Here is a 16,863-nt window from a genome sequence, read left to right as displayed (position 1 = left end):
GGAGGTGCCAAGCCTTGCACAGCAAATTCAGTTCCCCAACTCTTTCCAGGGCATAAATTTCCATAAAGGTGTGCTCTGTGGTGGGCAGGATTAAGTGTAGGTAACTCTCTCCTGAGCCTAGGAAACCCATCATAGGGAGCTGATGACTGATAAAATAAGCCCAGCCAGCCTAGCATGCTGGGCGGGGGGGGGGGGGAAGTGGTACCTACTCCCACGTTAAGTGATTGGCTGAAGTAAGTTTTGGTTTCACGCCTGCCCCACACTAGGGGTTAACAACCCCACCAGCACTCAGCAGCAATAGCAAAGCGTGCGCAAAGCAAGGAGAATGGCTTACAAAATGTACTGTGGTCTGACTGGCCAGGAGTTTAATTCCCAGGAAACATACCAGATAGCCCACCCTTAGGGAGCAGAGCTGGTTGTGGTCATTTTAGTGTCGAAAATTTATGGATTGTCCCCAGCTCTGCCAAAGCAATTCATAAACAGGAAATGCCAGTGCAGCAACCAGTAGCATTTCACCCAGAGCAACATCTGTGCTCCGAGCTGCTTACTGTAATAACATAACCCAGTACAAATCTGTTGATTTGATAACACAATGTCAAGTGGTAAATCTGGATCAGTATTGGATATATCCAAGATTAAGCATTTCTGAGGCAAAACCTTCAACCCCATTAAAAAAAGAAATAGGCCTTAACTCTGATCTTGGTACAGTGGTGTTAGTGGAGGCTACTTTGCTGATTCCACAGACGTAACATCATCTTTATTAAAAGGTAACTGAGATGACTGAGGTGTGTCGGCCTGAGCTCCAGCAGCCACAGCTGTCTTAGTTCATTTTTCTATCAAGTCAAGTCAGCTTTCTGCTTGCTGAGGGAAGACTGGAGGTGCACAGACCCCATCCTGGCACTGATCCCTCACACAGGAAGCCTCCTGCGAGCTGACTGCGTGTTTGAAAAACATCTGTGTTTGGGAAATGTTGAACAAAGGCTGGTAAACATGTCAAGACAAAACAATTACACTTAAATATTAATTTTATTGCGAAGGGTATTTTGCTCTAAATTAATAATGAGGACATAAAGTAAAAGTAGCAGTTAAGGTGGTGCACAAGAACATGAAGGATCAGGAAGGAACATTTGGTGCATGCTACCCTCTAGGAGTTACGCGTACCGACCTTAGTCACAGCGTAAGGAGGAAAAGCCACAAACATGTCTGAAGGAAACATGGGTGTGAATTTTCTCCTTTACCCATCTTGCTTAGCTGGCTCCATCACCTATTGAATCTCCACTGAAGAACACATAAAATGAAACCAGTGTTGTGTGATGTTCAGGGTACCTCCATCTCGATGCAGCTCAGAATTTATTTCCGCACTGAAAAAGCTGCATCTGGCAGATGTCAGTGCAGTTTCTCCACCCATAAACACTTTCCACCCCTTCCTCTCTAGTTTGTAAGCCTTCACCTGCTCACTAGAAGAGGCTGGCTCCCTGCTGTGGTCTCCCCTGTCTGCTGGCATGGCAGAACCTCCAAGCCCCTAACCCCGCTCTGGCCCTGCTCACACCAGCAGCTACACAAACCATGGCCACAGGAGGTACTGGTCTGTGCAGAGAAAGGCTACTGAGCTGTGACTGTGTATTCAGCTGGACATTGTTACAGGTATGACCAAATCTCCCCTCGGTCCCTGAGTGACAGGCAGTACAGCCCTGTCTTTGGGAAGCAAGTCTGAGCTTCAACAGCCAGGTAGTGCACCATGATGTTTCCCCATTGAGAGCAGAAAGGCTCCCAACACCTCCAGTAAGGTAACTGCTCTCCTCGTTTTACCCTCTAGCACAGTTTTGTACATTTGCTTTCTAACTTCCACATGCCTATGCTACCAGGATAGAAAAGCAGCTCGTGATTTCTGGGTAAAAGCAGCCTCTTCTTACGGAGATGGAACTAGAATCTGCAGTTTCAATTTCTAACATTTTTTCCCTTGAGAGGGGGTAAGATATCTTGTTTCTCTTAAATGGAGATTTACATCAAATTGAACTTTTAAAAAGATCATTTCTTACTTTGAATTCAACCCAGGGATGTTTTACAATCAACAGTCTTTACCTTATGTACTTCACTTTAACTGGGGACCTAGATACTGTTATCTCCTGAAAGCTCAAGAGCCATGTTCCCCCACTGTGCATCAAGAGGTCTTGGGGAAAAAACACAAAACAAACAAACCCCACACCTCCACACTCCTTAAATTTCACTTTATGCTATTTGGTCACAATCATTATGAAATTCAAAAGAAATTACAATGATGATCAGTTGTTTTATTGTCCCCCACCCCTTACAAGCTACATATCATGCAGGGTGAAGAGGAGATGGAGGTGTTCTGCAGAACTAGTTATGATGCAGAGCATAAACTAAACAGCAGTGTGTAGACATGTAATCAGCTTCAAGGTTATCTCAGAACCTAAAAAGGGTAGAAATGTTTGTTCAGTTACATTCCAGGCAGTCACCATCTCCTCCTGAGCTCAAGGGTACCAAGCCTCTAAGGGAACTGCAGTTGTGTGCTCCAATTCCTTTTGGCTTGGACTAGCAGTAGGAAACTTTCACTTTAGTCCTCTTTTGACCCGCCAGCAAGTCCTTTCAGTACACACGGCTGACAGAACTCAGGCAGCTTGTGTCAGCCTGTGAAAGGACACCCATGCACGTCAGTATACAGTTCTGAGCCAGTTTCTTGAAAGAGGTTTACATTCCCTGAGTGAGGCCTACTCTTAGTAATGCAGCCAAGATGACATCCGTCTGTTTCCTTCCCATGATTCCAGTTTGTTGAGTTGTTCCTAAGAGTCATGAAAGCTTAGTGCTTCTCCTGGCTGCTACCCAAACTGCTGTCCAAGACCTCTATTGCTTAAATATGTAGGATAGAGCCAAGTCATTAAATGAAAAAGACTGGGGCTTGATCTAAATTTCTCATTTGTTTTCATCTTTCCTGACATACCTGAAGGCCCATGAACTTTAAGGAAATTAACCTACTTCTGAGTGGAAGCGTAAGACTTAACTTATTAACCAGTATGAATACAGGAAGCTGGAAGTAGAAAAATAAGTCCTCTTACAAGAACGAACTCGACTTAGGCACCCTGCCTCTCTTGCCTGAGTAACAAAGCATGTGCGTGCGATTCCTTCCCCTGCCAAGCACAGCTCAGCACGGATTATGGCAGGATAAGGTAACAGGCCACATAATGCACACGCCAGCGGCACTGCGGGTCGCAGTGCACAGCTCAGCACCGTGCAGGAGTGCATCCTGCAGGGAGCCAGACACGCAAGCAAAGCCAGCCAGGTTCCTTGGAGTGCTTTCCTTAGCAAGTCATGGAGGGAGGAAGAGACCTGCTGACTGTGAGTGGGGAGTGTGCAGAGAACAAACCCAGGCTCAGCTCTGCTCAAAACTAGTTGCAAATAGCGAACCTTGTTCAGGAAACCTCAGAGGCTGAGAGGCTGGCGTGCCATCCTAGCCGGGGTGAGGCAGCTGGGAGCAAAGTGCCTGTGTGCAAGGCCTACTTGTGCTGTATGTCTGCTGACTGTTGCTGCCTGCAGAGGGGCTCTGGTTGGCCCACCGGGCATGGGTAGTTCATGTTAGCTCTGTTCCTGCAGACTGCTAGCAGTGATGAGCAGAGACATGAGACAGTTGGTACAGGGTCTGAGGCAGCTGTTCCACAGACAAGACCATTTGCAAAGCTAAAGATCCATTACTTCCCCCTGCCTGGAGAAGAGGGAAAGGGGAACAACGAACACTGGTCTTCGTTGCTCCTGGTCATTCACATTCCTGGGAGAATAAAAGAACTGAGAAGTGCTGTTGCTTCTTAGCAATGTGCTTTTATGTTATCAAAGACAACTTCACCTGGATGGTGTGAGACATGTTTAGGACTCTATCTAAGAAAACACATTACTAGCTGCAGGCAGGTTTGAAAACAAAAAAATCCTCAAGCGTGGCTGGCTACCTAATGCCAAGGAGTTTCTGCTGAGCTGTACGTTTGTCTAGGGAATATTCAGAAGCCAGTAGTACATACATACCAGTGCAGAGCTCCTGTAAACCTCCTATTTGGACCAGATTTTAGACCCCTCCAAAAAATCAATTATTTCTACTGTGTTTACAGCAACAATCTGTTCATAAAGCCAGTGACTGCTACTGTGTTACGCTGGTGCTCATATTGATCCTTACCAGTACAAATCCTTCTGACTCTAAACACCAGAACAGAATTCAAGAGCAGCACATGCCATCTCCAAACACTTAACTAAGTGGTGCCTTTAAACTCTCCTTAGGACAGTTAAGAATCAGTTATTAAGATATCACTACTGAAAAATAACTATTGCATTTCTTAAAGTTTAACAGTAAACAACATTGCCAATATATTATTGCACACAATCAAGGGGGTTTTGAACTACAAAGATAAGGAACGGGTAATCTAAAAGACCCAGAATAATGATCCCAGAGCCATTCCAGTCGCTGCTCCAGCAAGCATGCCCAGTGCAAGATCCCCATCGCTGTCACGGTAACGCTCCCGAATGATGACGTGGTTTGCAGGGGGTTGGCCATAAGGTCCTAGATAGTAAGAGATTGTTAGGAGATGGGCAAACCAAAAGTATAGCTCTATACCATGCATCGTGCTCTTTCCCTCTCTTCCTTCCATTGAACTCTAACATGATGTCAACTACAAAGGCAGAATACATCTCTGCTTTGTATTTAGCCTTCCTATTTATTAAACAAATGCAGAGGTCTAGCAACCCTTCTACCCTCAAAAGAGTTTAGTATCTGGGAGAAAAGCTCATCACAAATGTAAAACTCAACGTTGTTCTGCATTTAGACTAACAAAGAACCTCTAGGTTACTTGTTCTATTAAACACTTAGTGGATTTAGTGCAAGAAACGTGTCTAAGAATTGATTTAACCTTGAAGTTAAGGCAAATAGTCTGGTTCCCCCCCAAAAAATTATTTGGTAGCCCTTAAGCCAGTGGTTTGTCAGAAACTGCGTGTCAGTTGTTTACCCTACAATTACTGGCTACTGCTGCAGTTCAGCCTTCACATCTCAGACTGATCTGTGTGCGGCGACAGCTGCTGCGCTTCTCTTCAGCCGAAGATTGGCCCAGCAGTAAGGAATTAACCTAAGACTCCAGAAACCGCCAGCTGACCCTTGCTCTGCAGCAGGCTCCTGTAAGCTCCAACTGTCATGTTTGGTGACTTAGCTCCTACCTGCAAAGCAAACACCCTAGTATTGCTTTCCCCTCCAGCTATTTCAAGTGTTCTTGAAGATACTGCAATGGTTTTTGTAACAGATACTGAAATAACCTAATACAACTGGAAAAGGCTCTCATTGACTCACAGCAACTTGTAACTGGGAACCTCAAGAGAAGGCTTATATGGTTATGTCAATTCAGAGAATGAGCAATCAAGTCAAACATACAGGGGTTAAGTTAGTTACTGGAAGTGAACTTGACCCCTAAGATTTACTTGCAGTAACCTTTGTGAAAGACAGTATTGAGGCTTGGTTACTATGTTCAGCCCATAACTAGTACCTTAACACATTGGACTTGCAAACTCTTTAGGAGAGTTGCTGTTTAATGCTGTGTTTCTATCATACACATTTCTGAGGCTTGACTTCCAAAGCCTGCTGGTACTTTTTCAAAATGGTTCTTGGGACTTTCTACATGCTGCTGCCTTTGTGTTTGTGTATATATGACCTGTATATTAGGACTTCACTAGCTTAGATGAGTAAAGCTTTAAAAGCTGAGGCACCTCCCATATAACAAAAAAACAGAAAAGTCAAATGAAATAACCTGACAAATGCAGGGGTTTTTCCCTGGGACAAAGAAAAAGAGGAAAAATTCTGAGTAGAGATTCTTGTTTGCAGAGCCAGACTGTGAGCAGTTACATTTTCTGATTTCTGTTACCCACTCTACTGTAAAGCCCAAATTCTGTGAGGCTGGGGGTCTCTGTGCAAAGCTAATCCTAAGATAAGGTGACTAAGCTTAAAAGCACACCCTAAAATTTTAGTCTCTTTCCTTTGTTATTGGGATTGAAAACTAAACAGACCTGAACAGAGCAATAGAAGAGTCCACAAGGGTGAACATACTGCTCTAACACAATTCCAGCATGCAGGGAAGGAACTAGTTACCACCACACTTTAGGAGTTGATTTACCTTTGAAACTTGCATTTAATTCTGAGGGCACAGCTGAAGATTAGTATTAAAAAAATAAGCTAGGTATAAGAGCAACAGATGGATCAAAAGCACTGATGGTGCCCAGGATGAGGTACTGGATCAATCTTGTTCTGGCTTTTCTGTCTTTCTTTAGAAAACATGCTGCCTACTGTAATTAGAGAGCTCTGTGTGCTTCAAAGAGTTTGAGAAGTAATTTAAGTAAGTTGGGATCACATTGGGAAGGTTAAATCACCTTCTTTGTGAAAGGGTATGGGGCTTGGTTCCAGTTACTAGTCAGGGTTCTTGCTATCATTCTCTTGTGCAGAAGTGATGGGTGGTAAAGGATGGTGATTAATGGAATTAAAGCCAGAAAAATCAACTCAAATGGCTTGCAGGAAGGTGAAGGATGTGGTCAATAACGATTACCTTGGTATGGATATTGACAGGGAACAGCATAAGCTTGTCCGTTGGAGGCATAGAAGACTTGAGGGCTGGTAGGGGGATACACACCGTTGTACTGATTGTAGCCATAGCCATAAACCTGGTGACATTAAAAATGCCCGTTACAAAAGTGTTCTTTCAGTTGTGCACTCTGTTTAACAGCATTAGAAATGAGGGATAGTCAAAGTTCCACTACAATACCCAGCCTGTGCTGATACAGTCTGTCTACTCCTTGTAAAGGATTTAGAACAGATGCTTGGAAAAATGAGTGGTCCTAAGGAGCATTCACTCTCCACCCTTCCTTGATAGTGAATGGCAGTGGGAGAGCCATAGCAGCCTCCCCAGGTTGTCCTCTCTGCCCTCATGCCAACAACAGCTCTCTGGAGAGCTCAGAAGCACCAGGTAGGCAGCAGCTGAACCCAAGACAACCCAACCAGCTTTCCCCTAGCACACTGCAAGTAAATGCCAGCTTCAGGACAAATACTCTGTAGCTGTATGTTTTGACAGCCCCTATGTTCTCCAAAAGAGGAGACCCACTGCTAGCCCTGATACAGCTCCCAGTACCACAGCTCCTTCTGACAGTGAGGGCTGGAGCAGACAGGTAACTCCAAACCACCCACATGCCACCACCACAGGTCAGTCAGAACACCCCAAAATTCCCAGTGCACACTGGTTCAGTCCTAGTGCTGCTCTTTCTCTACTGCAAAAGAACTGTGCCTCCAGGAGCTGGTTACTGTGTTGCTATGACATCTTGGATACAACAAATCCTTATGTGTTAAAAGTAACAGCTCCAGTCCTTAAATCCTATCTTAAAAACTCCTGATTGTAAGTCCTTCCAGTGCTTACACAACAAGAAAGTGTAGTCACACCTCCTTCTGTTAAAAGCTGCATGGCCAATATTTCTCAGTATTAGCCAAAAAACTTCAGCCCTGTCTCTAAGAAGCTTTATTTTCCAAGTTCACTGAGCAACTCCCAGCCAAATCTGCCTCATCCCTTTCAAAGGAAATCCATCTCAAATGGGAATCACAGTAGATTGGTCTGCCTTGTTCTTACTCTCCTTTTGTTACAGACCTTAAAGCTGATCTACCTGTGAAGCACCACACTTTGGGAGACAGTTTGAGTGCCTGATGGACAGCAGCTTCTGCTGCCTCACTTACTTTAATACTTCCCAACTGCAACTCACCTCGGGTGATGGTGTGGCATAAGCTGTATAGGGAGGAGGAGCTGAGGAAATGGCTGTCTCGTCATACACCACATCAGATCCCACGTAGCCCTAAACACCATGGAAAGGTAGCAGTTATCACCATGTCCTACAGCCAGCCAGTTAAGAATAGAGCAAGGATTAAAACTTACTGACCCCAAAGAAAGAGTCACCTTCAGACGTGCTGTGTGTAAAGAAAGCAGCAAGCACCTTATAAAGAGCTGCAAAGAGAAACAACTTGGGAGAGCAGAGCTGGGAGAATACAAATGCCTGATGGACCACAGGAAGGAGCCATAAAATGTCTTCCCTGCGTGCATGTACACACACACGTACGTGTTAGCACAGTGAATCCTTCCATCATTTTCACAGCCCCAATTCTAGAACTTGCCCTTTGGTTCATCCTCCGTTTTCAGATAAAAAAGTCTTCATAACTAAGTTAGCTGCCTCCCAGCACCCTAGAGCAGCTAAAGGAAACAAATGCAGTCGCCAGAAGTGGCACCTGAACATTTTAGCAGAACACTGTCACAGTTCTTACCACATCTCACTTTCTGTATGAGGAGACTTTAAAAAAACACACAGTAAGAGAGGCTTAAATGTCGGGATTTGGGGGGTTCAGTTGTTTTTAGGGAATTACTTTGCAAATGCCACCTGTATTTCTGGTCCATTTTTGAAGTGAGCCATGAGGCAACAGTGGTAACTTACTTGAATCCATCTACCAGGAGCTCACAAAGATAACTAAGATTCATTACAGTAACCTTGTATTCTTGCCCCTAATATCAGGAATCTACAGTGCTGCCCTTAGTGCCCTACTCCAAGAAAAAAACCAGCTCCTTTTTATTAATTTACAAGTGAATGCTTTAGTAGCTCAGGAGAGAACATTCCTACTGTACCCTGACTGTGGAAAAACATTTGCGGGCATACTATGGCCCTATCCCAAGTCAAACTTGTGGTGGAGATTCTAAGGGGTGCTTGAAATGTACTGTTGAAAGTACTGTATGAAGAGACAAGTATTTCTACCACCTGAGAAAAAGTCCAGCAGACACTCAGTTAGCAGTAATGTGTTCTGTTCTGCTACAGGGGGCTCCGTACAGGCGTGTGACATGAGCCTGCAAGCATCCGTAAATGACACAGTTCTTAATCATCCTGCTATTCCAGTAATGTTATGGGGCTCTGCTGGGTGCTTGGTGGTTTTCAAAGCTGTGTCAGACACCTACAGATGGACTCAAATGCAGCTACCCAGTTAGTTCAAGTCCTCTTTGGAGACCTTCAGTAGTTTTGCAAAGTGCTGATTTATGGTAGTACTTGTGCAGAGAGCTCCCTGGCCTACTTCAGTAGCAAGGATCTGCCTTGGCTGATGAAGGTGATGCACTGGTGGGTTTCAGATGCCATCTAGCAGGGCTAGCAGCTGAGCATGAGACATGAAAAGCAGTAGCTCCATACTCCTGGAACCAGGAGTCTCACACATAAACATGGTAAAGCCCCTAAAACTAGAGCAGCCAGACTACAAATGTTGTGTCCTCTGCATCAGGACAATTCCTTCACTTCTCACTTTACATCATAAAGCACCATAGCATGGCTGCAGTCAGAGGCAATCATGTCCAGGGTAGTTTTGCTATGACAAGTGTTTGCTTTGGATATCTACAGATCTGTTATGTGACAGATGCCTCAGTACAGTGGCAATGTTCTCATGACTCAGCAAAAACTGATGTAAGCTTCTCAAAACCCAGTACTTCCCCATGAAACAGAACCATCTCGGGTTGGTTCAGTCTAGCCATCTAAGGAAAGCTGCTGCTGGAGATTACTGTAGAAGGCAGTCAGGAGGAAAAACAAATGAACAATACCCACAAGTGCATGGATGTGCTTCCCCAAAGTTAGAGCTCTCTAGAGAACAAGACTCACAGAGATGCTTTTATGATCCCTGACCTCTTCACTCCACAGCTAGCATGTCAATGCAGAGGCAATATACTCCTCCTTGACGTGACTGCACTCCCCTCCCAGCACCTCTTGCTCCTCCCCTAGTCTCTACCAGGAAGCATCCCACAACATAATGGATCTACAGCTGCTTTGCAGCAAGCTTCCTTTAGCTCTGCACCTGGTAGGCAAACAACACTAGGAGTAGGAAGTGCATTTATATGGCAGATTTACTTTTTGCCCACAGCCTCAGTGCCCTTAGAGATCAGCTTCCCAAACATCCCCTTCCACATAGTGTGTATTTGTCTGTACTCAACTGAAAGGGTAACAGATGCTTGCGATCCAGAGGATCATTCTTCTCCCCACCCACAAGCCTTATCATCATGCTCGTGACCCTCTTTGTCTCTGGCAGAGAAGGGTGGAACATGATTTCAGAAAGAAGCTGTCAGATCGCACGTAACACTGATGCGCTGCTTCTCTGTCAGTGTACAGTCTAGGTAGAACACTTACTGTGTTTGTTCTGGCATCCTGGAGAGCAATTTTCCATGCCCTGCAAAAAAAAAAATCCATTGTTTAGTGAAACTGATAAAAATTAATGGCACTTTTTTTTTCAGAATTATGAAAAAAACAAAGTACTAGAGATACTGCAGGAGCAGAATTTTAAATACTGCATATGTCAAAGCCTAATGATACCATAAAATGAATACACAAAGGTGTCACACCAAAATTAAGAACTAATTACTTTCTCTGCAGAGTCAAGAAGGAACGAGGAGGAACACAAGAAGGAACAGATACAGTTTTGAAGGTCCCCACTGCCAGCACAACAGCCAGGTACTATGCAGCCATGCTCCAGATAAGGTAGGGAAGAGAAGCACCGTGAATGTTGTATCTCCAGCCTCAATAGTTGCATCTGTGCTGACTAGAGAGTGTGGGTCTTGATGCTATTGCACTTTGCACTGAAGGTGGCTGCGTTTCACATGGATACTCCCCTGCCATCTGGCTGGGAGCATGTTCGATGCACCACATCCTCAGCAAACAGAAGTTATCTAGCATACACATACACAGCTCGGTTCAGAGTTCACAGTAATGGAGTGTTCTCCCTTTCTCTACTGATTGTGATGTCCTTGGACTGTGGAGGATGATACTGTCTTTGAAGAGTGAGAGAAATGAAAACAAGTATTTCTGTTCACAGATCTTCATTAACCCTATCAGCAAGATTCCCTTCCTCCTCCTCGCCCCTCAGTGTTTCAAGTGACCTGACTTGCAGTTAGTTTGCATGAGCCAGACAACTTAGAGGAAAGCTACAGTTCTCTTTGTCACAGAAAGCCTGCTTTTATTTGCTTCTAAACTTTCTTAAAACATGTCTCTGAAAGTCCAAAGGAAGGAAAATAATTAGGGGGAAAAGGAAAAAAAAAAAAAAGAAAGATGAAAGAAAAAAAGGCAGCAAAACCAGTACTCTGGCAGACTTACAGGCAGTCATCTGCACTCTCTGCACAGAGATTGACTGTCTTCCCATCACGGCAAACAATCTGCAGTAAACAGTCTCTCTGCTTCCCCTCTGGAGGCTGGAAATCTGAGTCAGAAAAAAAAGAGATGAGTTACAAAATATCTGTAACTAGAATTTCATGATCCTGTTTACTAGAAGGGAGGCAGTTTATGCAAAGTCTGGACAAAACAAACTGGGACCAGTTGTAGCTGCTTTCCCTGGCATCAGAACAAATTACAGAAGGAACTGAGCTGTTCTGGATTTTTAGGGTGTCCTCAAAATAAGTAGTACTGAACATCCCTCCTAAGAAATGCAAGTATCTTGCAGCAGACCCCATCCATGCTTAGTAATAAGTACTCTCTGGTACTTTGTCTTTGACTTGTGTCAGCATGAAGTACTAAAAACGCTAGAAGTGAATCTAGAAATACTTGAAAAAAATCTGCATCTGCTGAGGTTTCCCATTTCTAGCCCTGCCTCTCACTGTCACCAGCACTGTAATTACACCAGTAGCGCTCCATAATCAGACACACAAGTCCACTCTGAGCATCCCATCCCACCTGCACATATCATACACTGTCCTCACCATGGAAAGGAAAGTGTCAAACCCTAACCTAATCTGTTGCATGGTGATGCCATGCCCTTGGTATCTGTACAGGAATTTAGCAGTTTGTTGGGTTTGGTTTCAGTTGATGGTTGTTTTGGGGTTTTTTGGCAGGACAGGGGGCACAAAGGTGAGTTGTGATGGGTTTGGTTTGGGGTTTTTTTTTCACAATTAAGTTGCACACTTCTCAGACATGTTTACTACTGCAGTAGTGTTATAAAGGGTATGCTGGGCAGGCACTGAGTTTCATTGTTACCTCGACATTCGCTCCCCACTCTGAGGTTGATGCAGTGGATTCGCATGTGGATTTTATCCTCTAGATCGTGGCGGTTTTGATCATCATAGAATATCAAGCGGCCATCAGACCACAGGTCAAACCAGTTCTTCTTCCAACGTCGTAAAATAGTACCTTAAAAAATCAGACAGTCAGTCTTGAGGGCACGTACTGGGAAGTGTTTGTGTGCTAGAGTTAAAAAAAACATAAAGCAAGACATCCTTCACAGTTGCCCCAGACATTCTGCCAAGCAAAACCCTGTAGTACAACATCCCCATTTGGGAACATTACAGAATTGGGCTCCATATTTATCTAATATTCAAAGTCACAGCTGAGTTTATTTTAAGTGCAACACCTGGTGCTTCAGCTCTACCTTGCTGCAAGAACAAGCTGAGGGCATGACTAATTGAAGACATTAAGTTAAGGTGTCAGGTAAAGTTTCCAAGTCTCCACTTAGCACTAATTACAAAGCAGCATCTGAAGCTGAATGCCACTCAGACGGGGAATATCCCGTTTCCCACTGGTACACGCCAACGGTCACGTGGAAATGCTGTCATGACAGGTCATTTTGTGAAATGTCCTAAGAGTAAAACAAACAAACCAACCAACCCCAAGCCCAACCCACAGAGTGAGACTTGTTTTAAGAAAGACTTGGGAATTGTTTGCTTGCTTTGAAGAAGTCAGACACAGGGAGGAGGAAAGGAGGTGAAAGGCCCATGACTTACTTTGCCGGAGCAGCCATCCACTCTTCACAAACGCCATTGTTGCTTAATCTAGTGGGCAGAAGAGGAAGGTGAGGGAAGGAAAAGCACTCCTCATTCAAGTATTTACAGCAATACATCAGAAAGTGGCATCTCAATCTAATATAGATTTTAGCCACACACACACAGCTACTATTGCAGAGACAAGGTCGATCCCAGCTAAAGATACTCAGGAAGGTATTTTAGGACTTAATAGATGTGCAATTGTAGCTGTCCAATGTGACTATGAGAGACCACTTCTAAGTTCCACTGGAAAACTCACAAGCTTACAGCTCCTGCTTTTGCAACATGGGGAAGGGCTGGACTGGAATGACTGCTGCTTGAGTCACCACCAGTTCCGTTATCGTTCCCTCAGCATACGTGTGCTTCCTGTGTGCTGCAGTCTCGTTACTAAAGCGCCCTGACCTCTTCGCTAGCTCCCTTTTTGTGCACTTCCTCTTGTTTTCACTTGCTGGCTCAAAGTTCAGCCAAAACAAAAGCTGAAACAGCTGAATCTCAAACAGGAAGGAGGAAACTGCTTTTGTGACTTGTCCTTACAAATTGTCACTCGTTACATCCAAGATGAACTGAACGAAGTAAAAGTTAAGCCCGTAAAGTGAGATTCTCATTTCTCCTCAACTTTTAAACGAAGCTTGAAATGGCATGGGAAGGACCCTGCCTTAAATTCAGGTTATCACACAGACATTCAGCACTCGGCCGCTGCACTCGGGTTTATGAGCACGTGAAAGAGATCAAGCACAGGATATACTGGAGGATGAGGTTTTATTTTATAGCACAATGATGTTCTGACTATTGTTCTAAAATAAATTAATAAAACCATAGCAATCTGAATGGAGCTGAACTAGAAGCAAGAACAGAAGCATTTTAAGCCTTCCTTGAGAGGGCTGCCTTTTCTAGACATTATTTGTGTGGCTTGTAAGCCCAGATGAGAGACAGATACTTAAACCTACCAGATAACATTCTAGTCATGACGGCATAAGAAGAGGGGGGGAGAGGTGGCATAGTACATTTGATGGTAGACAGAGGAACTCCCCCCAGGCAAGGAATGTGTTTAAAACTGGGCGAGGAGGGAGGGAGAGAAGAAAGCTTTATTATCTTCTATGAAAATATAAAGTTAGCAAGCATCCACTTTCTGGTAGATGTATACATGCCAACTATTGTGTATCACTTGTGGCTCTGTCCTCATCACAGTACTGGGCAAATACTGTACCAGTGAGTAAAAGACTATAGCCAGCAGGATTCTGTGTTGAAGGAAGGCCACATCCAGCACCAGGTCGGGTGTGATGGTGAGAACCACACACAGGTAGAGTTTAAACTCCAAGATAAACCCCTACTCTTAACTTTTGGGAAAAGAAATGTTTAGCTGATGGCCCACTGAAAGGGAGCATCATACTCCTATCCTGCCTTAATCCTGGTCACCGGGTCCTGCTCTGAGGTGTAAGCATGCTGTTGTCACCTGTCTACAGACAGACAACTTCAGAAATAGAGGCCAATATTGCCTTCCACAGTAACACAGCGGCACAGAGGACCTGAGCCTTGTTCTCCCACTACCCCGGTATATGCTGCTCTCCCCTGAGATTCTCCTTTACAGGGACATTTTCACAGGAATGGGTCTCACACAGGGCTTCCATGTCTTCCAGTCTGCCCACAAAGGTGAAATCCCTGTATTAAAAAGACCTTTTAATAGTCTTAAGAGCCAATAAAGAACTTGCATGAACTTCAGTTCTGCAGCAAATGCTTGATTTTGCTGTTGAATGTTTATTGCTGCCTTTAAACCTACTGTTACACAACAGGGTAATTAGATTTAACTTAGAAGCATAAAGGGGAGGAAATGAAGAAGAAAGCACTTCTCTTGACAAATTAAGCTGTGTCTCTGGTTACAGAATGCCCAGAACCAGCATCTCACCTCACAAAATGTCTCTCAACTGTCCAGGGCTACAATAGTGAAAAAGCCTTCAGCAGCTGTACAGCACTTTGTATCTCACCTCAGATGCAGCAACTGCATTTTCCCAACACAGAATTTAAGTGCCCAGTACTCTGGATAGAGAGCAAGGAATCACACCAAGGGATCTGCCAGCATTGAAGTAGGAGGTGCAAAACCAATCTCTAGTCCTTCTTAAATATAAGTGCTTACTTTAAGTCCTATACAGTACTGACAACCAACCCACATTGCATTTAAAATAGTATTTGCAGAGAGAAGGCAGCCTGGCACCATCTGAACATGGTTTGTTTGTTCAGTGCAACCAACAAGGAAAATGGGATTTAAGCAGCAATAAATCTGTTTACCACCAGCCTCAACAGAAGTTCCTTGGGGACTGAAATTTACAAGTAGCAGCACCCTAAACTCTACACGAGTAAATGCAGGAAAGCAGTGGGGCTGTTCCTTCCTGCTCACTGGAGCAGCAGTTCTCCTTTTTTGCACAGCATATAATGTGGAATACCCAGTGGCCTGTTCCAGTTCACCTCTGGTTCTCAAGCCCAGCCAGCTGGCTTGGGAAAAAAAGGAAAAGCAAACTTCAAACCCAATCAAGTGTTTCTACTTGCAGCTTGTAAGGACGGGGGTGGTTTTCATTAGCACTGTCAAACCAGCAGCAGACCCTGTCCTGCTGGCCATGCAGACAGACAGGGCTGAGCCCCACAGGCCTGAGTCCCAGGCACTGAGCTGTGCCCATGGACGCCTCGCTGCTGCTTCAGCCCCACGCCTTCAGGTGCAGAACTACACAGAGCTCTGGGAGCGCTCCCAGGTAACCCTGTTTGTCCTCCTCGAGTTAGTTTCCTGTTGTTTGAGCGTTCTGGCCCTGCGGGCCTTTCCCGTGTTGTTTACGTTTTACCCTCCACCGCCTCGTTCTGCCGAGAGGTGCGGCTCTCGGTTCAACACCTCTCCGTCGGCGAGTGTCAGAACAGGTGGTCCGGGGAAGCCCCGTCCCCTCCTCTCTCTGCCCCAGGGCAGCTCCTCCCGACGGGCCTCCTGGGGGCCGTCTGGCCCGGGACCCGGCCCCGCTCCCCCCCGCCGCGCCTGCAGCGGCCTGTCCGCGGCCCCGCTCCCCGCCCCGGCCGCTCGCACGCAGAGGCCGCCCAGCCCTGCCCGGCCCTGCAAGCTCCGTCTCCCCCTCCGCGTAGCCGAGATCCCGCCAGCGCCGCCTCGGCAGAGCCCCGCGCCAGCTGCGGGCCCGCCGGCCCCGGCCTGCTCCGCCGGCCCTCTGACCTCCGCGCCGCTGGCGGCGGCCGGGCCGGACGGGACCGGGCCGCCGCCCGGAGCCGTGCCCCTCGCCGCCCCGTGCCCAGGCGGTATCGGGGTGCCGCCGCCCCTACCTGCCGCTGCCGGTCCCGGTCCCGCTGTCGGCCCCGCTCCGCCAGCGCCGGCCCCGTCCTGACGTCAGCCCGCCGCGCAGCCCGGCCCCTGCAGCCGCCCGGCCCGGGCTCGCCCCGACACCGCCCCCGCCGGGCCGAGCCCTTGCGGGACGCGCCGGGGATAACGTGTCGGTCCCTGCTCGGATCCCTGCCCCGTGGAGGGCGCGGTGCGGACCGTGACTCGGTTACTGCCTTCTGCGCAGGTTGCAGCCAGCGCGGGGCCAGCCCCATCACAGAGCGCCAGGCAAAAGCCGCCTCTTCTGCCCGTCGTGCGGCGGGGAAGGGGCCGCTGCCCGCGCCCCGCGGCGGGACCGCAGCCGGCGCTGGCAGAGGCACTCGGCTCGAGCTGGAAAAGGGCAGCTAGGCTGTGACCACTCCGAGAAACCAGCCAGAAACTGGTTCGTGGTGGTTCTTGAGACCTGCTGGCTGTCTGAGCTCTGTTGGGGTCAGTGCTGCCTGCACCCTGCGAAGGCTGAATGGGCGGGCGATGCTCTGGGTCGCTGCTCACCTCCACATTCAGGCTGCGCTTTCCGTTTCTAACCCAAGCTCTATGATGTAGTTGCGGTTTAAAATGAGGAAAGCCTCCTACAGAGATGCAGTATTTCCCCTGGATGATGGAACTTTTCCCAGGCTCATCCTGGTAACACAGGAGGGAGCATGGTTCCTATCATCACCATCAGTA

General features: G+C 46.5%; 1 protein-coding gene across 1 annotated transcript; it reads right to left on the bottom strand.

The window, feature by feature from the left end:
* Window positions 1-1,013: 1,013 nt before the first annotated feature.
* On the bottom strand, window positions 1,014-16,168 carry PLEKHB2 (pleckstrin homology domain containing B2). Its single transcript, XM_084267297.1, has 8 exons — window positions 16,143-16,168; window positions 12,795-12,842; window positions 12,052-12,204; window positions 11,179-11,281; window positions 10,219-10,258; window positions 7,780-7,869; window positions 6,582-6,696; window positions 1,014-4,561 (listed from the first exon to the last, which is right to left on the bottom strand). Exons 2-8 carry the CDS (start codon window positions 12,829-12,831, stop codon window positions 4,425-4,427), a joined length of 675 nt encoding a protein of 224 aa, XP_084123423.1. The 5' UTR covers window positions 12,832-12,842; window positions 16,143-16,168; the 3' UTR covers window positions 1,014-4,424.
* Between the last annotated feature and the right edge of the window lie 695 nt (window positions 16,169-16,863).

The sequence above is a fragment of the Gallinula chloropus genome (genome assembly GCF_964237585.1).
Source record: "Gallinula chloropus genome assembly, chromosome: 8".
NCBI classification, from domain to species: domain Eukaryota; kingdom Metazoa; phylum Chordata; class Aves; order Gruiformes; family Rallidae; genus Gallinula; species Gallinula chloropus.
The sequence above is the reverse complement of the archived record's forward strand: the minus strand, read 5'-3'. Positions and strand labels throughout refer to the sequence as shown.